This window comes from Mauremys reevesii, linkage group 24, assembly GCF_016161935.1.
Source record: "Mauremys reevesii isolate NIE-2019 linkage group 24, ASM1616193v1, whole genome shotgun sequence".
Taxonomy (NCBI): domain Eukaryota; kingdom Metazoa; phylum Chordata; order Testudines; family Geoemydidae; genus Mauremys; species Mauremys reevesii.
Genome location: NC_052646.1, coordinates 113,713 through 138,781, shown reverse-complemented (window position 1 = coordinate 138,781; position 25,069 = coordinate 113,713). Strand labels below are relative to the sequence as shown.

General features: G+C 42.4%; 1 protein-coding gene across 4 annotated transcripts; it reads right to left on the bottom strand.

The window, feature by feature from the left end:
* Positions 1-8,588: 8,588 nt before the first annotated feature.
* Positions 8,589-24,498, bottom strand: RIT1 (Ras like without CAAX 1). 4 transcript variants are annotated; one of them, XM_039513490.1, is made up of 6 exons: positions 24,359-24,498; positions 24,076-24,199; positions 22,022-22,078; positions 13,797-13,870; positions 12,980-13,171; positions 8,589-10,358 (listed from the first exon to the last, which is right to left on the bottom strand). In XM_039513490.1, exons 2-6 carry the CDS (start codon positions 24,167-24,169, stop codon positions 10,128-10,130), a joined length of 648 nt encoding a protein of 215 aa, XP_039369424.1. In that variant the 5' UTR covers positions 24,170-24,199; positions 24,359-24,498; the 3' UTR covers positions 8,589-10,127. The 4 variants fall into 4 exon arrangements, with proteins under 4 accessions (XP_039369424.1, XP_039369425.1, XP_039369427.1 ...); XM_039513491.1 differs by lacking the exon at positions 24,359-24,498 and having other exon boundaries at positions 24,053-24,233; XM_039513493.1 differs by lacking the exons at positions 24,076-24,199; positions 24,359-24,498 and adding an exon at positions 23,840-24,035.
* Positions 24,499-25,069: the final 571 nt, after the last annotated feature.

Here is a 25,069-nt window from a genome sequence, read left to right as displayed (position 1 = left end):
TTAGTAAAGTTAGCCCTTTTGAAATCGTAAACCTTAGTCTCAGATGCAATTTTGTTTATCCTTCCATTTATTTTGAACCGAATTAGCTCATGATCACTCGAGCCAAGGTTGTCCCCTACAACCATTTCCTCAACAAGGTCCTCACTACTCACCAAAACCAAATCTAAAATGGCATCCCCCCGCGTCGGTTCAGTTACTACTTGATGAAGGAATTCATCAGCTATCACGTCTAGGAAAAGCTGAGCCCTATTATTATTACTAGCATTTGTTCCCCAATCTATATCCGGGAAGTTAAAGTCTCCCATGATCATACAGTTCCTATTAGTATTTACCTCCTTAAAAACATTAAAGAGTTATCTATCCATATCCAGGTTAGATCCCGGCAGTCTATAGCACACCCCAATCACTATCCCAGGGGAGGCTCTAGTAGTTTTCTTCCCTAATGTGAACATTGCCCAAACAGACTCCGTATTATCCATTCCATTACTAGTTATTTCATTACAGTTTACCTCATTATTGACATACAATGCTACTCCCCCACCTTTACCTTTGTTTCGGTCTTTCCTAAACAGCACATACCCTTCCATACCTGTACTCCAGTCATGACTACCGTTCCACCATGTTTTGGTTATTCCTACGATATCCGGTTTCAATTCTCCGACCAGGAGCTCCAATTCCTCCATTTTGTTACCTAGGCTTCTCGCATTGGTGAACAAACATCCTAATGTTTGCTATTTGGCTTCTCTCACCTGTGTTACCCAATTTGGTAGAGACACAGTACCACCAGTATGACCTATTGGTCTAGTATCCACCCCCCCCCTCTTCCTTATGTCCAAACCCTCCCTCTGGCTATATCCATTCTTATCCTGTTGTCCTCCCTCTCAATGTTTAAATTTGGCGTGGAGAGTGCCTGGACATCTCCCAGCCGTCTCCCCCCAAGAAAGACACTTCCACCAAGAAAGCCCAGTGCTTGGACAAGTTTAGCTCATGGATGAACAATAGCTGGCCAAAGCTGAAGCAAAACAAGACGGAGGTGATGCTGGTGGGAAGAAAGCACTTTGAAGAGTTTCCAGCCATAGTACAGTCTCCTTGGGTTGAAGGTAAACATAACTAACTTGATTTTTTTTTTTTTTTGGAGGAGACAAGAAGTTTGGCTGATAAAAGTAATAGTGTTGACATAATATACTTGGACTCCTGTAAGGTATTTGACTTGATGCTGCACATTTAGATTAAAAAATTAGAGCAATACACAATTAACATTGCAACATTAAATGGATTAAAAACCAGCTAACTGATAAGTCTCAAAATGTAACTGTATATGGGGAAACATCATGAAGTGTATCTGTTTCTGGTGGAGTCCCACAGGGATTGGTTTTTGGCCCTATGCTATTTAACATTTTTATTAATGATCTGGAAGAAAACAAAATCACTGATAAAGCTTGCAGATGACAAAAAATTGGGGGGAAATGGTAAATAATTAAGAAGACAAGTTATTGATTCAGAATAATCTGGATTACTTGGTAAACTGGGTGCAAACAATCAATACACATTTTAATATGGTTAAATGTAAATTAGGGCTGTTGATTAATTGCAGTTAATCAGTTTTAATTGCACTGTTAAACAGAATACCAATTGAAATGTATTAAATATTTTGGATGTTTTTCTATATTTTCATATAGAATTCTGTGTTGTAATTGAAATCAAAGTGTATATTCTTTTTTATTACAAATATTTGCACTGTAAAAATGATAAAAATTGTATGAATGATTGTATGAAGTGAATTCAAATCAAAATGTGTATTGTATGAAGTGAATTGAAAAATGTATTCTGTGTTGTAATTGAAATCAAAATGTGCAGCATCAAGTCAAATACCTTACAGGAGTCCAAGTATATTACGTCAACACTATTACTGTCCACACTGCTTCGGACTGTTATTGAGCAGAACCCGTCATCCGCATGGACACATGTCCCCTGGAATGGTGGTTGAAGCATGAAAGGACATATGAATCTTTAGCACATCTGGCATGTAAATATCTTATGACGCTGGCTACAACTGTGCAATGAGAATGCCTGTTCTCACTTTCAGGTGACAAGAAGCGGGCAGCATTATCTCCTAAAAGTGTAAAGAACTTGTTTGTCTGAGTAATTGGCTGAACAAGAAGTAGGACTGAGTGGACTTGTAGGCTCTAAAATTTTACATTTATTTTTAATGCAGTTTTTTTTGTACATAATTCTGCATTTGTAAGTTCAACTTTCATGATAAAGAGACTGCACTACAGTACTTGTATTAGGCGAATTGAAAAAATACTATTTCTTGTTTTTATACAGTGCAAATACTTGAAATAAAAAATAAAGTAAGCACTGTACACTTTGTATTCTGTGTTGTAATTGAAATCAATATATTTGAAAATGTAGAAAACATCCAAAATATTTAAATAAATGGTATTCTATTGTTGTTTATCAGCGAGATTAAATTTTTTTTTTAATCGGTTGATAGTTCTAATATAAATGTATATATCCAGGAACAAAGAAAGTAGCCCATACTTACAGGATGGAATGCATAAACAGGGGAATCTTGATGAGTAGTAGAGAAGTTATTTTACCTCTGTATTTGGCACTGAGGCAACTGCTGCTGGAATACTGTACCCAGTTCTGGCGTCCACAATTCAAGAACCGTGTTGATAAATTGAAGAGGGTTCAGAGAAGAGCCACAAGAATGAATACAAGATTAGTGCCTTTTAGTGATGGGTTCAAGGCGCTCAATCTATTTAGCTTAATGAAGAGAAGGATAAGAGGTGACTTGATTACAGTTTAAGTACCTATATGGGGAACAAATATTTAATAATAGGCTCCTCAAAGAGAGAAAGGTATAACATGACCCAACAGCTGGAAGTTGAAACTAGACAAATTCATACTGGAAATAAGGCACAAATTTTAAACTATGAAAGTAATTAGCCAGTGATACAATTTACCAAGGTTTGTGATGGATTCTCCATCACTGACAATTTTTAAATCCAGATTGAATGTTTTTCTAAAAGATCTGCTTTTGCAATTATGCTGGGGAAGTTCAATGGCATGTGTTATACAAGAGGTCAGACTAGATGATCACACTAGGCCCTTCTGGCCTTAGAATCCATATACAATTGGTCAGTTCAGTAGGTAGTTGAGCAGTGCTCTTCCTTGCGGATGTTAACCTCTCAGATAGACTCCAATAGTAATGCTTTTTGACATCTCTGGCTGGCTAGGAGACCCACCCTGGCAGATGATGAACTGAACTGGCCCCAGTTATACATGCCTTTGTCATCTTCCATCAGGTTTACAGCAATGCAATATACCTGAGCATGAAGCCATTTGCCCTCAGGAAACTCCAGCTAATTCAGAATGTGGCCATGCATTTTTTTCAGAAAGATGAACTACTGCAAGCACATCAAATCTAGCCTCTGCTCTCTACATTGGCTTTCTATACAAAATACTGTATCAAGTTCAAGGTCTCTATCCTTGTCTTCAAAGTGCACAATTGCCACGGCCCAGGATATCGCGATCACCTAAAGTTTTGGGATAAGGACTATAGTTAACAACTCTGCTGCTTCAGCACAGTGGAATTTTCTACCACAAGAGTAAAAAACGTTTATGCAGGAGATAGGGTACTTTCTCAGAAGCTGCTCTCACATTGCTGAACAAATTCCCACCAGACCCAAGAACTATCACAAACTTCACTACCTTCTTCTGCACACGCAAAATGAACTAAATTTACTTCACTTTCTTTAATATGAACACATTTTTGTATTTATTTTAAAACTTCAAACAATACACTGCACACATAACAGAGTATTAGAGAAAGCGAACCACATGAGACATGTGCCATGTAGCTTAATGTGCTACTGGCACTCATACTATCATGTTAAGATTGGTACAAGAACTTCTATAAAATAAAATAGACAAATGCTCATTAAATAAATCCCACATGATACTTGAACCAAGGAACACTGGTGTCTGCCTAACTGAAGGGGCTGAGGACTTGAGAGCTCATATGGATCAGACAGGGGTGCAGATAGAACCAGCCCAGATTATCAACACAAAAAAAAGTGATTATAGTTGCTTTTCATTTATTATAAAAACAAAAAATTTCAGATTAAATAATAAACTTTGTAAACTGGTGGAGGACTAGATGTTCTTTAAAAGGAGTTGTACAATAGCTTCAATTAAAAAAAGATTATTAACCTGCCTTTTTCAAAAGGGTATCAAAACAGTTGCCCCATCGTTAGCTAGTAAAAACTAAGAGCAAATAATACACCAAGAAAACGATACAATGGGAAATACAGGATTAAGTTCTCCTGTATGCTAATATCAAGTTTTCCAGACCAAAGTTTAGCTGCTTACCCTTCTAAACACCATTATCTTCCCAACCCTCAAAGTAAAAAAAATGGCAACTCAAAGACTCTTATATAGTACATACAAGTCTGAACTATTATATTAATGAAAATTCTCTCTCTCTTAAGCAGGTCGTAGCACCAAACTCTTCTTATGGTACTTCTTAGCCTTGCGTCTTTTAAATGGTTATTTAGTTTTACAGCTCACCTTCTAAGCCTCCAGCTAGTAAGCTCACTCCACCAAAAGTTATGCACTACAAACTTTCTACTTATTTCTGAGCCCCCAGCCGCAATGTTTTCTATTGACAGTCTTAGGCACCTAGGATTAAAACATAAAATACAAACATTTATAATAAAAATTCTGTATTGTGTCAAATGAAATAATCATTTCTTTGTGTACAAATGTATACATGACAAAAATAAAACAATCTTCTTGAACAACATTGTGTAAAAAAAGTGCTTGCTGTTCAGATTTAATAATTCCACAAGCAACAGGCTCAAATGGAATCACTCAACATTGAATTGTTAAAGGGCTAATTTAAGGCACAGAAATCCCACCATTTATCAGAAGGCAAGAGTAGGAATTAGTCCCATTTATCGCTGCTCACAGGTTATGTTTCATTAATGCCAGCAAGTTTTGAACATACCAGTAGCTGAGTAGAATTTCAAGTCACATTTCTATCCTTAAAAAGTAGGAATTAAAATTGTTTTTCACTTTCAGAGAAAGCTGGTATTGTCTCATCTTTTAATTAGAAACAGCCTTTTTTGTGTGTGTGCGCGCGCGTTATGTCTATATTTTTTTCACAAATGTTTCCTGTTATGTGGCTTACCTGGGATTTTTATTTCATGGTTATAGACAGTACTTACTCCAATACTGAATAACTATTAGGGCCTTAATTTCTAAATTGGTTGGTATGGATGGGTACAGCTTGCTCAGGAAGGATAGATAGGGGGAAAAGGGAGGTGGTGTTGCCTTATATATTAATAATGTACACATTTGGACTGAGGTGGAGATGGACATAGGAGATGGAAGTGTTGAGAGTCTCTGGGTTAGGCAAAAAGGAGTAAAAAACAAGGGTGATGTCATGCTAGGAGTCTACTACAGGCCACCTAACCAGGTGGAAGAAGCTTTTTTTAAAAACAAAATCATCCAAAGCCCAAGATTTGGTCAACTATCCAGATATATGTTGGGAAAATAATACAGCAGGGCACAGACTATCCAATAAGTTCTTGGACTGCATTGCAGACAACTTTTTATTTCAGAAGGTTGAAAAAGCTACTGGGGGGAAGCTGTTCTAGATTTGATTTTAACAAATAAGAAGGAACTGGTTGAGAATTTGAAAGTGGAAGGCAGCTTGGGTGAAAGTGATCATTAAATCATAGAGTTCACAATGCTAAGAAAGGGTAGACGGGAGTACAGCAAAATAGAGACAATGGATTTCAGGAAGGCAGATTTTGGTAAGCTCAGACAGCTGATAGGTAAGGTCCCATGGGAATCAAGACTGAGGGGAAAAACAACTGAGGAGAGTTGGCAGTATTTCAAAAGGACACTATTAAGGGCCCAAAAGCAAGCTCTTCTGCTGGGTAGGAAAGATAGAAAATGTGGCAAAAGATCAGCGTGGCTTAACTACGAGATCTAGCATGATATAAAAAATAAAAAGGAGGCTCATAAAAAGTGGAAACTAGGACAAATTACAAAGGATGAATATAGGCAAACAACACAGGAATGCAGGGGCAAGATTAGAAAGGCAAAGGCACAAAATGAGCTCAAACTAGCTACAGGAATAAAGTGAAACAAGACGACTTTTTATCAATACATTAGAAGCAAGAGGAAGACCAAGGACAGGGTAGGCCCACTGGCTCAGTGAGTAGGGAGAAACAGTAACAGGAAACTTGGAAATGGCAGAGACGCTCAATGACTTCTTTGTTTCGGTCTTCACCAAGAAGTCTGAAGGAATGCCTAGCATAGTGAATGCTAATGGGAAGGGGGTAGGTTTGGAAGATAAAATATAAAAAGAACAAGTTAAAAATCACTTAGAAAAGTTAGATGCCTGCAAGTCACCAGGGCCTGATGAAGTGCATCCTAGAATACTCCAGGAGCTAATAGAGGAGGTATCTGAGACTCTAGTAATATCTTTGGAAAATCCTGGGAGACAGGAGAGATTCCAGAAGACTGGAAAAGGGCAAATATAGTGCCCATCTATAAAAAGGGAAATAAAAACAACCGAGAAAACTACAGACCAGTTATTTTAACTTCTGTGCCAGGGAAGATAATGGAGCAAGTAATTAAGGAAATCATCTGCAAACACTTGGAAGGTGGTAAGGTGATAGGGAATAGCCAGCATGGATATGTAAAGAACAAATCATGTCAAAACAATCTGACAGCTTTCTTTGATAGGATAACGAGTCTTGTGAATAAGGGAGAAGCGGTGGATGTGGTATACCTAGACTTTAGTAAGGCATTTGATACGGTCTTGCATGACATTCTTATCAATAAGTTAGGTATATACAACTTAGATGGGGCTACTATAAGGTGGGTGCATAACTGGCTGGATAACCATACTTAGAGAGTAGTTATTAATGGTTCCCAATCCTGCTGGAAAGGTATAACAAGTGGGGTTCCGCAGGGGTCTGTTTTGGGACTGGCTCTGTTCAGTATCTTCATCAATGACTTAGATATTGACATAGAAAGTACGCTTATTAAGTTTGCAGATGATACCAAACTGGGAGGGATTGCAACTGCTTTGGAGGACAGGGTCATAATTCAAAATGATCTGGACAAATTGGAGAAATGGTCTGAGGTAAACAGGATGAAGTTTCATAAAGACAAATACAAAGTGCTCCACTTAAGAAGGAACAATCAATTTCACACATACAGAATGGGAAGAGACTGTCTAGGAAGGAGTATGGCAGAAAAGGATCTAGGGGATATAGTGGACCACAAGCGAAATATCAGTCAACAGTGTGATGCTGTTGCAAAAAAAGCAAACATGATTCTGGGATGCATTAACAGGTGTGTTGTGAGCAAGACACGAGAAGTCATTCTTCCGACCACTCTGCGCTGGTTAGGCCTCAACTGGAATATTGTGTCCAGTTCTGGGCACCGCATTTTTAAAAAGATGTGGAGAAATTGGAGAGGGTCCAGAGAAGAGCAACAAGAATGATTAAAGGTCTAGAGAACATGACCTATGAAGGAAAGCTGAAAGAACTGGGTTTGTTTAGTTTGGAAAAGAGAAGACTAAGAGGGGACATGATAGCAGTTTTCAGGTATCTAAAAGGGTGTCATCAGGATGAGGGAGAAAAACTTGTTCATCTTAGCCTCTAAGGACAGAACAAGCAGCAATGGGCTTAAACTGCAGCAAGGGAGGTTTAGGCTGGACATTAGGAAAAAGTTCCTAACTGTCAGGGTGGTTAAACACTGGAATAAATTGCCTAGGGAGACTGCGGAATCTCCATCAATGGAGATATTTAAGAGCAGGTTAGACAAACACCTGTCAGGAATGGTCTAGACAGTATTTGGTTCTGCCATGAGGGCAGGGGACTGGACTCGATGACCTCTCGAGGTCCCTTCCAGCCCAACAATCTATGAAAATCAGTAACTATGATAAAGGTATGCAATATTGCTCATGAAGTTAATTTTAACAAAATAATTTCATCTTACACTGCAACAAACAACTAAAATACATTCTAAATGTTCTAGATTATTTTGAGCTACTTTTTCCATGTAATGGATTGTGGCACAGCACAGCATAACAGGTGGATTTGCAATGGAAATTTATAAGAAAGAACCCAGAAACTGGTTTATACAACTTTGTAGTCCAGGTGCACAGTTTTAAAAAAGTAAAAAAATCAAAACAAAAGAAACACAGAAAATTCTGTATCAGTTTCTCTGATTTCCTACACAGAAAATCAAACTTAAAAAGCTTACATTTCCTATGATGCTGTTCGCAAAAGAACAGGAAAAGCTAAGCAGTTTAGTGAAGGAAATCATGAGGGATCCCACATTTGCCCTATTTGTTGCTTTCATCGAATCCTTTATACACAAATCTTAACATCTCTGCATTCCAACTCTGAATGTACAATGATCATGTGTGTCAAACTAAGGCTGAAAATACAGATCTGACACCAACCCAGTATGGTTAATGTAATTATTGACAAAACCAATCATAGAATACAGTCGTGATACTATACTTGTGGGCAAGGAAGCACTTTCATTTTAAATTACAGTTTTTAGTGTTTGATTTTCTGAGAAATTATGTTTAGCCTAAATTTTCTCTTGCCATTTCTGAGTTACCTATGTGAATTATGTTACTTAAAAAAAAAAATCCATCTTTCATGCTATTTTTATACTCGAATAAACTCTGGATTAAAAATCTTCAGAACTGACATATATATAGTCCTCCATGAGGAACATTTAATTTGCAGCATTTGAAAAATGTGCTGATTCACAAAACACAAGCTTCCTAATCAGCGTAAGTGATCACTGGGCACAAATATCTACATATACCCACTTGAGTGTGTGTATACGTAGGGATATCCATGTATATATAATTCTCAGGACTGACATTAAGCCCAGGTAATCATCATTGTCCCCTCATCTCCCCACCTACCTGCAATGGATGAGTCTCACCAGGTTCGGAGTTATTTCTGCTAGGTCCTATTGCCAGCACTTTCTAATTTTACACTCTCCCTCTACAACACAGTGCAGTGTGGGTACAGAGCCTCAAAGCATAAAAAAAATCTGTAATGAATTTGTGTTTGAGACTTCAATCTAACAATATTGGCTTCTTTAAGAAAAGAACGTAAAATTTAATGCAAATACATAAGCTAATGCAACATTACTGATAGGATTTTAAGCATGCAAGTCAGGAAAGTCAAAGCTCTAGTTTCCAAGAGCCCCTGAAACTATCACATTGCACATACTATACTATGGCAGTATAAGAACACTATATACATTAAGAAAATGCTACATATTCATGCAATGTTCTCAAGTTATGGCTGCCATGGGAATCATAATTTTAATTTTCCTGACTTGTTTAAAATCTAAACTATAGTGTTGCATTACACTTGTTTCTTATAATTATTTGTATATAAATATGCACATGGAGTCCATCATTACTCGTTTGTTGGAAAAATGCACAATCAGAACATAAATCAATTTCAGCATGAGTTCTTCTCACTGACACGTGCACACAGTTTGTTCCATTAGTCTGCTATATGTGCTTCACAAACATTACTTTTAACACTGATCTTGACAAGCCTTCTCATAAATTGTGAATTACTTTTCCAGAAAGCAGCAAACTTTGTTGTGCAATCCTCCAGGAAAGAGGAAAAACAAAAACAAAAACCACAACAACTAAGTTAGGCTCTAAGTAAAAGTTCAAAACATTCTACATAGTTCGGTTTTCATTATGCTGAGATCCCTTAAGACAAACATTTAAAAGTGCAGGAACATACGTAACAGCATTTGCAACCAACTACGTCAGTGACATTTGCTGGATCCAAGTCAGAAACTGACAGTAAACAAAAGTAAAACCCACTGCTGTGTCAGAGACCAAACGTTCTGAAATTGGGGGGGGGGAAGATTACTTTAAACAACAACGTAAATTGCAGCCCCTCACAAAACTCCCAATAGTTAGATTTCCTTTTAAAATAGTCAAAAAATAGAGAGGAAAGCATAATGCTCAAAAATGTAGGTCACTGGACTGCTTTGATTACATATTCCAGTTCACAGTTTGACAGATACATCCCTCCCCTTCAGGTCACTGAATCTTTCTTCTTTCGGAATGGTGACTTCAGTCTTTTCCATACGCTGCTTTTGGGTTTGGATTTTTTTTCCATGGCCATTATTGCTTCCTTCTCTTTCCTACGGATTTCTCGCACAAGAGCATGAAATACATCATCGATATAATAGCGGAATGCGGCTGAAGTTTCAAAAAAAGGGCAGCTGAATTCTCGTGCTAAAGCTGAGCCTTCTTCTTTGGAGACCTTCAACAAAGTACATATTTGTCAACAAAGCAAAAAGTGTTCATTCCTTCCCGCTTTCTGCTCCCTTTGCCTGTTCCTCTCACTCTTAACCATGTGCATTCTTTCACATTACCTGCTCCTTTTGGAACATCCTCTTTCCATGCATCTCTCTGAAATCTCTCCCTGAAATCTAAACTTTTGTTTATTCCTACTCAGTCACCTGATCTTTTAAATATTTGTACTGCATCCTATATCCATAAGACATCCAGCTCCTTGAGGTAGGGACTGGATCATAATCTGCATTTGTAAATAATGCTTACACCTTTGGCACTATACAAGTAATAAATAGAAAAGGGTTTTAATAGCACTAAATGCAAACAAATTATTAATCTTTCAAGACCTGAAAAATTAACAGATGAGAATGATTGTTAAGGTGGAATGACAAGACATGTATTTGGTCACAATTAATCTATTTCCCTGACAGTGTAGGAGTGTTCTCTACTGAAGGTTTTCTAGCCTTTTGTCCAAAATTATGGCACTTCAGCCACATTCCTGTGGAGACTATTCCACTGACTAAAACATTTTAGTCAGGATGATTTCACAGATATTGAGACTAATTTTTTTCCCCATTCATAATTTTATTTTATTTCATATTTAAACACCCTTTTATCAAATAATTAATCTCCCCTGTTGGTGTTAAACCGGCAACTATCTGAAGGGCAACATGCAACTTCCACAAGTTGTCAATAGGAAAGTTATATTTCTTCACATCAGTCACCACCGGTGATTTTCTCTGAATGCCATCCAATCTGTCCATCTTTCCTCCCAGAACTGAACACATTTCAGAATATGGGTACACTGGAGCCATATGAAGGGACTCTTGATTCCCTGTCCTGTGATATGACTCCTCAGCATATATATCCAACAACGTCAATGGCATTTTGCTCTCGTATCTCATTGGAAACTCAATTACCTGTGCAAGCACCACCTGTGGTCTATTTCAGGGTTACTATTTGCCAGATTTTTTCCCCTCACAGTGAATCTGTATTTTGGATTATTCTTCCCCAAATGTTCTAGCTAACACTTTCTGAAGTTGAATCTTATTTTATTTTCTGCCCTAAGTCCCCTTTTATTATTTCTCTATTCTCAATGTACTCACAACCCTTCCTAATATATTACTATTTGCAAAGTTTGTTCAAGTGCCATTTAATCCCCTGTGCAGATGCACTCTCCTTTCAGGATAAGAGAAATTGAAAACATAACAGGAGTTGAAGGTTAGAAATTATAGTGCAAACACCCAGGTTTTCAAAGCGGAAAACTAATGAGTTTGAGATTATGTCATGTCTATTAACATTAGTATTCCATAATAAAACGACCTGTATTTTAGAGATCCTGCATTCTGCTCTTACACCATTGCATCACATCCCTCTTTCAACATTACTAATACAAATATTACATTTATTTTAAACATTAAATCAAGAGCAAAAATGTAATTCAAGGAAAAGGAATAAGCAAATACACTTAGGATAAACCACAGCATTATGTTTTAAGTAGGGCTGTAGATTAATCACAGTTAACTCATGTGATTAACTAAAAAAAATTAATCGCAGTTTTAATTGCACTGTTAAACAATACCAATTGAAATTCATTAAATATTTTGGATGTTTTGCTACATTTTCATATATATTGTATTCTGTGTTTTAATTTAAATTAAAAGTGTTTATTATGTTTTATTACAAATATTTGCACTGTAAAAATGATAAAAAGAAATAGTATTTCTCAATTAACCTCATACAAGTACTGTAGTGCAATCTATTGTGAAAGTGCAACTTACAAATGTAATTTTTTTTTTTTTTACATAACTGCACTCAAAAACAAAACAATGTAAAACTTCAGAGCCTACAAGTCCACTCAGTCCTACTTCTTGTGCAGCCAATCGCTAAGACAAACAAATTTGTTTACATTTACCAGAGTAAATGCTGCCCTCTTCTTTCTTACAGTGTCACCAGAAAGTGAGAACACAAATTAGTGTGGCATTTTTGTAGCCGGCATTGCAAGGTATTTACGTGCCAGATATACGAAAATTTAGTACATCTGGCACATAACTATCTTGCGAGGCCAGCTACAACAGTGCCATGCGAACGCCTGTTCTCACTTTTGGTGACATTGTAAACAAGAAGCAGGCAGCATTATCTCCTGCAAATGTAAACAAACTTGCTTGTCTGAGCAATTGGCTGAACAAGAAGTAGGATGAGTGGACTTGCAGGCTCTAAAATTGTACATTGTTTTATTTTTTAATGCAGTTTTTTTGTACATAATTCTACATTTGTAAGTTCAACTTGAACGATAAAGAGATTGCACAATACTTATATTAGGTGAATTGAAAAATACAATTTCCTTTGTTTTTTCACAGTACAAATACTTGTAATAAAAAATATAAAGTGAGCACTGTGCACTTCGTATTCTGTGTTGTAACTGAAATCAATATATTTGAAAATGTAGAAAACATCCAAAAATATTAAAATAAATGGTATTATAGTATTGTTTAACAGCATGATTAATCGCAATTAATATTTTTAATCGCTTGACAGACAGCCCTAGTTTTAAGATATACACCTCCTGAACTCCTTTGGGTAGTTTACCTGTCGGAGCAGTGTCAGATCAGATTTGTTCCCCACAAGAACCACAGGAGTGTCATCCGTGCGCCGAACACGGTAGATGAGCTGTTTGAACTCACGCACTTCATGAAAACTGCGTCGGTCCGTGATTGAATAACAGATGATAAATCCCTCACCCGCCCTCATGTACTGGTCCCGCATAGCTGTAAACTCTGCCTAGAAAGAATGTTATAATTCAATTTTCGTACAAGTTCAGCAGCTATTGATCATCTCATCACTGTCAGCTCTCTATCCATTCTAAGAACAGCTATATGCCACGCAACATACTGGTTTGCTTATGCCACACATTGTCCACTGGAAAAAACTGGAGATTTTATGGATTCTCCCTATCTGAAATATTACTTAAACACATGAAATACACAACTAAAAATGCAACATGTAGCAGTCAGAGAGTTAAAAGAACGTTATGAACAGTTTGTTTCCTTTCTGTCCTTTAACACATCAAACAAAATATTGTGAAAATTTGGGACCAATATATGAAGCAAATGAAAGGCATGAATTTCTGTTGCTTCAGAGAATTGGTAAGAATGTTGGCACCTCTTTGTTTGTATATATTATGTATATAAAAAGGACAATGGAAAATGGGGAAAGAAAGCAGGGTACAAAATAAATGCACATTCTGTGGCTACCAACAAATACATTATGTTGGGGAAATGGGATAATTCAGAAGACAGAACTAGAACAAAGAAAAGATAGAGACAAGCAATACATTTTTAAAAGATCTATGTGAATATGCCTGGCCATTAGTTCCATCCTATTCATATTTTTATTGCTCACATACCTGTCCTGCTGTGTCCAAAATGTCCAAATTTGCAGGTTCATCATCAATCCGTATTCGTATTTTATAAGCATCCTCTGTGGATTTAGAAGAAGGAGGGTGGGGGGTAACAGAAGTTCAGTAAAACTGCAGTACTGATCTCATGCATACAACAACATACTACTACTGAGCATTTGCTATAAAGCAATGGAAAATACTTTATAATATCAATTGTAATAATGTAAGAATTCAGTTTTGAACACCTTAATAAATAATACTCTCTCTCAGACTAATGGGCCTTTCCCAACTGAGGTGAACAGGCAGACAAATAAAATAAAATAATCCTAATGGCAGCCACCAACAGCACTGCCAATTTCCTAAAACAGGATAAATTACTAAGAATATGTCTGCACAACAACAGCACAACTATGCCACTGTAGTGTAGACACTGACTACAGCAACAGAACAGGTATTTCCACCACCTTGTGAGGCAGTAGCTAAGTTGATGAAAGAATTCTTCCATCAACCTAGCTTCGTCTACAATGGAGGTTAAGTCACCAATCCTATTCAATTTATTCATAAATGATCTGGAGAAAGGGGTAAACAGTGAAGTGGCAAAGTTTGCAGATGATACTAAACTACTCAAGATAGTTAAGACCAAAGCAGATTGTGAAGAACTTCAAAACGATCTCACAAAACTAAGTGATTGGGCAACAAAATGGCAAATGAAATTTAATGTGGATAAATGTAAAGTAATGCACATTGGAAAAAATAACCCCAACTATACATACAACATGATGGGGGCTAATTTAGCTACAACGAGTCAGGAAAAAGATCTTGGAGTTATCGTGGATAGTTCTCTGAAGATGTCCACGCAGTGTGCAGAGGCGGTCAAAAAAGCAAACAGGATGTTAGGAATCATTAAAAAGGGGATAGAGAATAAGACTGAGAATATATTATTGCCCTTATATAAATCCATGGTACGCCCACATCTCGAATACTGTGTACAGATGTGGTCTCCTCACCTCAAAAAAGATATTCTAGCACTAGAAAAGGTTCAGAAAAGAGCAACTAAAATGATTAGGGGTTTAGAGAGGGTCCCATATGAGGAAAGATTAAAGAGGCTAGGACTCTTCAGTTTGGAAAAGAGAAGACTAAGGGGGGACATGATAGAGGTATATAAAATCATGAGTGATGTTGAGAAAGTGGATAAGGAAAAGTTATTTACTTATTCCCATAATACAAGAACTAGGGGTCACCAAATGAAATTAATAGGCAGCAGGTTTAAAACAAATAAAAGGAAGTTCTTCTTCACGCAGCGCACAGTCAGCTTGTGGAACTCCTTACCTGAGGAGGTTGTGAAGGCTAGGACTATAACAATGTTTAAAAGGGGACTGGATAAATTCATGGTGGCTAAGTCCATAAATGGCTATTAGCCAGGATGGGTAAGAATGGTGTCCCTAGCCTCTGTTCGTCAGAGGATGGAGATGGATGGCAGGAGAGAGATAACTTCATCATTGCCTGTTAGGCTCACTCCCTCAGGGGCACCTGGCATTGGCCACTGTCGGTAGACAGATACTGGGCTAGATGGACCTTTGGTCTGACCCGGTACGGCCTTTCTTATGTTCTTATCCTAAATATGTTGCATAGGGCATGAAATTTCACAGTCCTGAAATTTCACAGTCCTGTGAGACATAGCTAAGATGACCTGAGTTTCAGGTGTAGACCAGGCCTTAGAAAGATAAACAGATCCTTCCCTCCAAATTAAACTAACCCAATTTAAAAAGATAGTTAAGACCCAGGCAGACTGCGAAGAGCTACAAAAGGATCTCTCAAAACTGGGTGACCGGGCAACAAAATGGTGGATGAAATTTAACATTGATAAATGCAAAGTGATGCACATTGGAAAGCATAATCTCAACTATACATACTGTGATAGACCCAGGCCAGTTGGGTACAGCAGAATAGCAGAAGGCAGATATACTGGCCACTGGATTAACAGTTTTCTGTTCCCTGACTGACCAGAGCAGGGGCTGCTCCAGGCTAATGAGAACACCTGACTCTAATTAACCTGCAAAGAGTCAGGTGAGGCCATTCAGTTAATGTGACCACCTGACTAATTAAGGCCCTGCTGTTACTATAAAAAGGGCTCACTCCAGTCAGGCAGGGGAGTGGAAGTGCGGCTGGTTACTGAAGACACCCTCAAACCATCGTTAAAGGAGCCCTAAGGTAAGGGTGAAGAAGGGAAAAGCAGGAGAGCTGTGGGGAAGTGGCCCAGGGAAATGTAGCAACTCTGGCAGTGAAAGGTTGGCTACCAACAACTGCTACCATTAGGGTCCCTGGGCTGGAACCCGGAGTGGAGGGCGGGCCTGGGTTCCCCCCAACCCACCACTACAGGAACATCTCCTGGAAGGGGAAGTCAGGTCCCTGTCAGGACAGGAGGCTGAACAGAGACTGTGGGAGTTCTCTCACCAACCTCCTTGCAGCCTATGATGAAAAGGGCTCAGTAGACTGTAACCCTGGCCCTAGAGAGAGAAGGGCTACGTGGAGAGTAACAGTGAGCCACTGAGGCTAGCATAAACCGCCTAGAAGCGCAAGACCCACAGGAGCAAGGTCAGAGCTCTGCCACAATACAAAATAATGGGGTCTAAATTAGCGATTACCACTCAAGAAAGATCTTGGGAGTTATTGTGGATAGTCCTCTGAAAACACCCACTCAATGTGAGCAGCAGTCAAAAAAGCGAACAGAATGCTGGGAATAATTAAGAAAGGGATAGATAATAGGACAGAAAATATGTTGCCTCTATAAATCCATGGTATGCCCACATCTTGAATACTATGTGCAGATGTGGTAGCCCCATCCCAAAAAAAGATAGTGGAATTGGAAAAGTTTCAGAAAAGGGCAACGAAAATGATGAGGGGTATGGAACGGCTTCCGTATGAGGAAAGATTAATAAGACTGGGACTTTTCAGCTTGGAAAAGAGACGGCTAAGGGGAGATATGACTGAGGTCTATAAAATCATCAGTGGTGTACAGAAAGTAGATAAGGAGTGTTGTTTACTACTTCTCATAACACAAGAACTAGGGATCACCAAATGAAATTAATAGGCAGAAGGTTTAAAACAAATAAAGGAAAGTATTTCTTCACACAGCGCACAGTCAACCTGTAGAACTCCTTGCCGGAGAATGTTGTGAAGGCCAAGACTATAACAGGATTCAAAAAAGAACTACCGCATTTTCCGGCGTATAAGGCGACTGGGCGTATAAGACGACCCCCTAATTTTCCAGTTAAAACATAGGTTTTGGCCTATACTCGCCGTATAAGACTACCCCCCCCCCCTTCCAAGGCAACACCATTTAATAACATCAGATTTGATTTTAATAATTTTAATTAAAATGGTTTTGACTTACCGGTACTTACCGGGAGTCAGAGGGCTCTGGGCTGGCCGCTGCAGCGGGGAGCCCAGAGCCTTTTAAATCCCAGCCGCGGCGGGGAGTCAGAGGGCTCTGGGCTGGCCGCTGCGGCGGGGAGCCCAGAGCCTTTTAAATCCCAGCCGCGGCCGGGAATCAGAGGGCTCTGGGCTGCCCGCTGCGGCTGGGATTTAAAAGGCTCTGTGCTCCCCGCCGCAGTGGGCGGCCCAGAGCCCTCTGACTCCCCGTCGCGGCTGGGATTTAAAAGGCTCTGGGCTCCCCGCCACAGCGGGCGGCCCAGAGCCCTCTGACTCCCCGTCGCGGCTGGGATTGAAAAGGCTCTGGGCTCCCCGCCACAGCGGGCAGCTCAGAGCCCTCTGATTCTCGGCCGCGGCTGGGATTTAAAGGGCTCAGGGCTCCCCGCGGCTGCCAGCAGCCCAGAGCCCTTTGAATCCCACTCCCCGCCCCATACCTAGGGATGCAGGGCCAGCTCCACTGAACTGCAAAATCAAAACAGAACGTCCCTGTGCTGATACTGTATGTACCGCGCTGAGCCAATCCCGGCAAGCGGTGTCATCTATTAATGCGTACAAAGCCTGCTCGGATTGGCTGAGTCAGAGAGGCGGGCTATTAGAACCTTTGCCAATCCGAGCAGGCTTTGTATGCATTAATAGAGGACACCGCTTGCCGGGATTGGCTCAGCGCGGTACATACAGTATCAGCACAGGGACATTCTGTATGTAGCCGAAGCTACAGTATGTTTATACCCGTATAAGACGACCCCCCGATTTTTGGGGGTTGTTTTTTTTAAGTATAAAAAGTCGTCTTATACAGTGCACCTCCTCCAACACCCCGCACTCCCTCCCACACCCCAACCCCCTGCCCCAGCCCTACATTCATGGTCCTGCATGCAATTTCTCCACGCAGATGCGGCCCTCGGGCCAAAAAGTTTGCCCACCCCTGCTCTAGAGTCATCTACTAAAGAAAAGTTAAGGTTGCTGGCTCTGCTAATTCTCCTGGTTTGTAAGTAGATGGGTAAATCTGTTGACTCATAATTTCGACAAACAACGGGGGAAAATCAAACGGAACACACAAGAGACAATTTAGCTGAACACAAGCATTTTGGGCAGTTACTCTCCCCCTCCTTTTAATCTGCTGCACATTTATAAAAAGTAGCAATAACAAAAGGAAACAAAGGCAGTTATGTACGACAAACTATCACCCTGCAAAGCAAAAGTAGTATGACAGAAGAGATGATGGCCATCAAGAGGTCTTATTTTTGTTATTAGTCTGTTAATTGTGACTGGCAGTTAGCTTATTTTAGTGTCTTAACTTTTTCTGTAAGTATTTAATAATACCTAGCTCCTATATAGCACTTTTCACCAGTAGATCTCAAAACACTTAAAGGGAGATTAAGTATCATCATCTCCATTTTACAGATGGAGAAATTGATTCATAGATTCCAAAGCCAGAAAGGACCATTGTGATCATCTTCTTGGTCTGACCTCCTGAACATAGGCCATAGAAATTCCACAAAATAATTCTTAGAGTACATCTTTTAAAAAAAAAGCTTCCAATCTTGATTTAAAAATGGTCAGTGATGGACAATGCACCATGACCCTTATAAATTGCTCCAATCGTTAATTATTCTCACTGTTAAAAAATGTACACCTCATTTTGAGCATGAATTTGTCTAGCTCAGGGGTCGACAACCTTTCAGAAGTGGTGTGCCGAGTCTTCATTTATTCACTCTAATTTAAGGTTTCGCGTGCCGGTAATACATTTTAATGTTTTTTAGAAGGTCTCTCTCTACAAGTCTATATATTATATAACTAAACTAGTCTTGTATTGTAAAATAAACAAGGTTTTCAAAATGTTTAAGAAGCTTCATTTAAAATTAAATTAAAATGTTGATCTTACACCACCAGCCCGCTCAGCCTGCTGCTGGTCTGGGGTTCTGTTCACCTAGGCCGGCAATGGGCTGAGTGGGGCCTGCAGCCAGGACCCCAGCTGGGAAGGGTCTGGCAGCCAGAACCCCACATTGGCCGCGGGCTGTGCGGGGCCAGCAGCCGGGATCCCAGCTGCCAGACCCGCACAGCTCGCTGCCGGTCTGAGGTCCTGGCCCTGCCCACATACAGTGGGTACCTACCTTCTCCCTGGTTCTGGCCCATTCTCTTCCTCTCTCTGCACTGAGCTGAGGGTGGGAGTGGACCGAGCACAGGGCTGGGGGTGAAGGGTCTGGCCAGGAGCTAGAATGAGGGAGGGGGCGCAGGGTTGGGGCAGGAGGTTTGGGTGTGAGGGCACTTACCTGGGCAGCTCCCATTTGGTGTGAGGGATGCAGGTGGGAATGTGAGTGGGGGTGCAGGAGCTCCTGTTTGGTGCTCAGGGTGGGGGTGGGGATGTGCAGGGTGCATGGGATGTGGGGGGTGCAAGAGTCAGGGAAGAGGGCTGGGGGCATGTGAGGGGGGGTGCAGGTGTCAGGGTAGGGGGGCTGGGTATGTGTGGGGGTGCCAGAGTCAGGGCTGGGGTCATGGGGGGGTGTGAAGGAGTCAGAGGGCTGGGTGGTACAGGGCTCAGGGCAAAGGGCTGGGTGTGGTCTGTGTGGGGGGGTGGGGGTCAGGACTCAGGGCAGAGGGCTGGGTGACTGCCCCTCCCAGAACCCCCAACCCCCCCCCACTCCTTGTCCCAACTACCCCCTCCTGGGACTCCACCCCCTATATAAGCCTCCCTGCCCCTTGTCCCCTGACTGCCCCCCTAGGACCTTACTCCCTACCTGTCCCCGACTGCCCCAACCCTTATCCACAACCCTGCACCCAGACAGAACCCCCTGGATTCCCATGCCTATCTAACTGCTCCCCACCCCCTGACAGGACCCCCAGAACTCTGGACCCATACAACGCCCCCTGCTCCCTGCCTATCCCAACCCCTCTCCACACCCCTACCTCCTGACAGCCCCCCCCAGAACTCCCGACTCATCCAATCCTCCAGCTCCTTGTCTCCTGAGCACCCCCTCCAGAGACCCCCCCACCCTAACTGCCCCCCCAGGAGCCTCCTTGCTCCCTGTCCCCTGACTGCCCTGACCCCTATCTACCCCCCACCCCATAACAGACCCCAGGACTCCCATGCCCCATCCAACCCCTCTGCTCCCTGACTGTCCCCTCCAGAGACCCCGCCCCTAACCCCGGGATCCCACTCCCCATTCCCTGTCCCTTGACTGCCCCCACTCCTTACCCAACCCCGCCCCTTACCATGAGACTCCTCGCTCACCCGGAGCTCTGCTGACGCCGCCGCGCACACACACAGCCCCTCCCCGCCCCTCAGAGTGCTGCGTGCAAGGCAGCAGGGCTCCGGATGAGCGGGGAGCGTCTTTCCCTCCCCACGGAGCCAAACGCTGCCCCGCGGGAGCGCGCAACCCCGGCCCCCAGAGCGCTGCACGCACAGCGGCAGGGCTCCAGGGGAAGGCGGAGGAGGGGCCGGCAGCTTGCTGTAATCGGCTGGACGCTCCGGCCCGGGAGCGCGGACCCTGCGGCTTGCCATGTCGGCAGGATTTTTAATGGCACACGGAGTCCCAGCAGGCAGCCGTGTGCCATTAAAAAACGGCTCGCATGCCATCTTTGGCACGCTTGCCATAGGTTGCCGACCCCTGGTCTAGCTTCACCTTCCAACCAATGGCACTGGTCCCTGGCACATTGGAAAAAAAATTGCCAGTCCCCCATATCAGATAGCTTGAGAAGCACTGACCTATATACATTTAGCCATATTAAAAACACACAGTATACTCAGTTTACAAAGTGATCCAGATCACTCTGTGTTAGTGACCTGTCCTCTTCATTGTTTACCACTCATCCAATTTGTATCATGAGCCAACTTGATCAGTGATTATTTTGTTTTCTTCCAGGTCACTGCTAAAAATGTTAAATAGCACAGGGCCAAGAACAGATCCCTGTGGAAGCCTACTAGAAACACGTGCTCAGTGAGGACTCCACATTTACAATTACATTTTCAGACCTATTGGTTTGCCAGCTTTTAATCTATTCAATGTGTGCCATATTAACTTTATACTGCTCTGTTTTTTTAATCAAAATGCTGAGATGAGCTTGAATGCCTTACAGAAGTGTGAGTATATTACATCAATACTATTACCTTTATCAACCAATCTTGTAATCTCATAAAAAAAGATACCAAGTTAGTTTGATAGGATCTGTTTTCCATAAGCTCATATTGACTGGCATTCATTATAGCCTATATTAATTCTTTATTAATCCACACCCATATCATCCATTCCATTACCTTGCCCAGGATTGATGTCAGACTGACTAGCCTATAATTACCCAGGTCATCCAGTTTAAATACTGGCATAACATTAGCTTTCTTGCAGACTTCTGGAACTTCCCTACTGTTATACAACTTAATTAAAATCAACATGAATGGTCCAGCGAACTCCTCAGAGAACTCTTAAAATTCTTGGATGAAAGTTATCTGTACATGCTGATTTTAAAGTGTCTAACTTTAGCATCTGCTGTTTACTCCCGGGGGAATTCTGGGCCACTGCACAATGCAGAATTTGTGCAGAAATTATTGTTGTGTGCACAGAATTTTCTGTAAATATCTTTAAAAATCTGGCCATTAGTCCTGTTCCTAGCACAGCTCATAATCCTCTTTGCAGACTTTGGACGCGTAACAACTTGTCTAACTATTACTGACATGATTATGAACGCTTTGTTTGCAGACAAGTTTCTGGTTTTCTTTAGCATATAAGGTTCATGGTAAATAATTCCACAAAAACTACTTTTTAACTTGCAAAAGCAAAGACAGATGTTGGAGAGGTTTTTCTTACCAATGGTAGGATCATGGTCCTCTGGGAACCGGTGGCTGATGAACTGCATGGTCATAGCTGAAAATTAACGTTGGATAACTACAATTACACAGGAGATTTCCAGTCCTCCTGATTAACCTCACAGGTGTAGGTGGGGACATGATAACAGACAGAGAATATTTAGAATTACTGATTACACAGATTTCAGAATAGCAGCCGTGTTAGTCTGTATCCACAAAAAGAACAGGAGTACTTGTGGCATCTTAGAGACTAAAATGTATTTGAGCATAAGCTTTCGTGGGCTATAGCCCACTTCATCAGATGCATAGAATGGAACATATAGTAAGAAATATATATACATACAGGGAACATGAAAAGGTGAAAGTAGCCATATCAACTGTAAGAGGCTAATTAATTAAGATGAGGTATTATCAGCAGGAGAAAAAAAACTTTTGTAGTGATAATCAAGATGGCCCATTTTAGACAGTTGACAAGGTGTGAGAAACATTTAAATGATACAATTGGCATACTATTTTGGCATTTGCTAAAAACTGAAGCACTTCATAGGGAAAATGCACATTTTGTTCACCCTAAATCTCAAAGGCGATATGATAAAATGTACTTATCAGTAAGGCTACATTTTAGTCACAGGTATTTTTAGTAAAGGTCATGGACAGATCACTGCCAGTAAACAAAAGTTCATGGCCCGTGACCTGCCATGACTTGTACTATACACCCGACAAAATCTTGGGTGCTCAGGGTGGGGGTGTCGCTCAGGGACAATGTGGTTGCTCGGGGGGGAGAGGAGAGGCTAGGGGTGCCATGGGTGCTCGGGGGGGGGGGGGAACGGCACCCCCGCTGGTGCTGTGGGGGTAGGGCAGGCAATGTTGGCAGGCTCCCTATCTGGCTCTGCGCAGCTCCCCAGAAGCAGTAACATGTCCCTTGGCTCCTAGGCACAATTGGGGCCGGGGGCTCTGGGTGCTGCCTCCACCCCGAGTGCCGGCTCCGCAGCTCCCATTGGCCATGGTTCCCAGCCAATGTGAGCTGCAGGGGTAGTGCATGCGGGCAGAGCCAGCGCACAGAGCCACCTGGCCACGTCGGAAGCGTGGGAGGGACATGTCACTTCTTCCAGGGTGCCCCGAGGTAAGCGCCTCCTGGAGCCCACATCACCTCCCATGCCCCAACCCCCTGCCCCAGCCCTGAGCCCCCTTCCACACACAAACTGCTGCGCCGGGGGGGAGGGGAAGGGGAGGAGAGAGAGCGGTGGCCCAAGACTGCCCCAGGAGTGGCCAATGCAGCTGGCCCAGGGGCTGCCTGAGCTGCTCAGGTGGCTCCTGGGCCAGCTGCACCAGCCACTGCAGAAGTCACAGAGGTGCCAGGAAGTCTCAGACTCTGACAGACTCACAGCCTTACTTATCAGTATGAAATTGTGAACTATATTCTCACCCATTGCCTATTATTGAACTATATTCTCACCTATTGCCTATTATTTTCAACTATGGGACTAACAGCTTAAAATGGTTTAATAAATTAAACAATGTCTTATAGATGTAAAGATCATAAACACTGAAGAGTTGTAATGTCTTATCCCTCAAATATTAACTCTAAAGTTTAACAGAGACTGCTGTATTACAGTTTAATCAATCCTAATCAAGGATTTTCACACAAATACGTTCAATTATTGAAAATACAAAGGTAGGAGCTGGGGAAAGATTTTTAAAAATCTCCAACCCACCCTTATGTAAGTGACCTCTACAGTGAAGGAAAGCACAGACTGTCCCCCTGAAGAAGAGCTCTGTCTCTCTCACCAACAGAAGTTGGTCCAATGAAAGATATTACCTCACCCACCTTGTCCCCCTCACAGTGGGTACCTCTATACAGCAGCGAGCAAACCCATTCGTCAGCTCTGGGGGCCGCCGCTCTCAGCAGAGACAGATTAAAGCCTAACGCCCTGCCCCATGACAGCTGCTCTGGGACCTGGACCGGCCCTGCGGGTTCGCAGACGTCCCGCGGGACAGCCTCTCCCGCCTCCTAAGCCAAAGGGCGCCTCACCCCGGCAGGCCCGAGACACCCACCGCTCTTGCCCACGCCGCCAGCTCCCAGCATCACCAGTTTATACTCGCGGGATTGTCCTAAGGCGCCACCGCCCTGGCGGGCTCCAGAGTCCATCTCCCCCGGCGCCAAGGAAAACGCTGCCGCCTGCAGGGAGAAAAGTGTGTCAGGAACCGGCCGGGAGGGGGTGGAGCGGGCCGGAGCCACGGGGGCTCCACAGGCTCTCTCCGCCCCGGTCCCGCCCCAATCCGAAACCGGCTGCATCTCCCCCACCCCAAACCCGCCATCGCTGCCCCGCTAACTCACCGTGTCAGGGACTCCGGACTTCTTCGCGTCGCATCCTCCCGTCCGCACTGACAGGGCCCGTGGAGAGCAGGACCCCACCAGCCCACCACCGTTTCAGCCCCTTCTCAGAGCAAACCAAAATGGCTGCGGCAGCGGCTCTGCGGCCTTAGGCCGAGCGAGCGCTTCAGGCCCCGCCCGCGCATGGGCCCGCCCCTTCCGTGTATAGGATGCATCACGAGCAAGGGCAGCGCGGCACTCAAAGGTGGAAAACGGACTGTCCCCGAGTCCCTCGCTGCCGGGTCTTCGGCCTTGGGGCAAATCGCTTCCCTTCCTCGAGTCTTCTCACCCGCCATCTTCGAGTGAAAAGCAGCCTTCTGTGTATAACTTTACTAGGGGGGTCAGGCCGGTCAGCAGGGTGATCCTCTACAGCTGAAACGCACTTCCTGTCCCCAGCCACCCCAGAATATCTCCTAAGCATTTAAATTTTAAAAGTAAATTTATTCTGCCAGTTTCTGGGTTTTGTACATTGATTTCTGCTAATACTTAGTCTTTTTGACTCTATCTGGTACTTTCTAGCTACCTCGCTATAATTAGCAAGCAAACATGGGTATGGTCAGATTTCAAAACACTGGGAAACTATTAGACCCAGAGACTGCCCCCCTTGACTTAGATTTCAGTGGGACTACTCACCCTCTTAAAAAAAAGCAAGTGCATAAGTGTTTGCAGGACTAG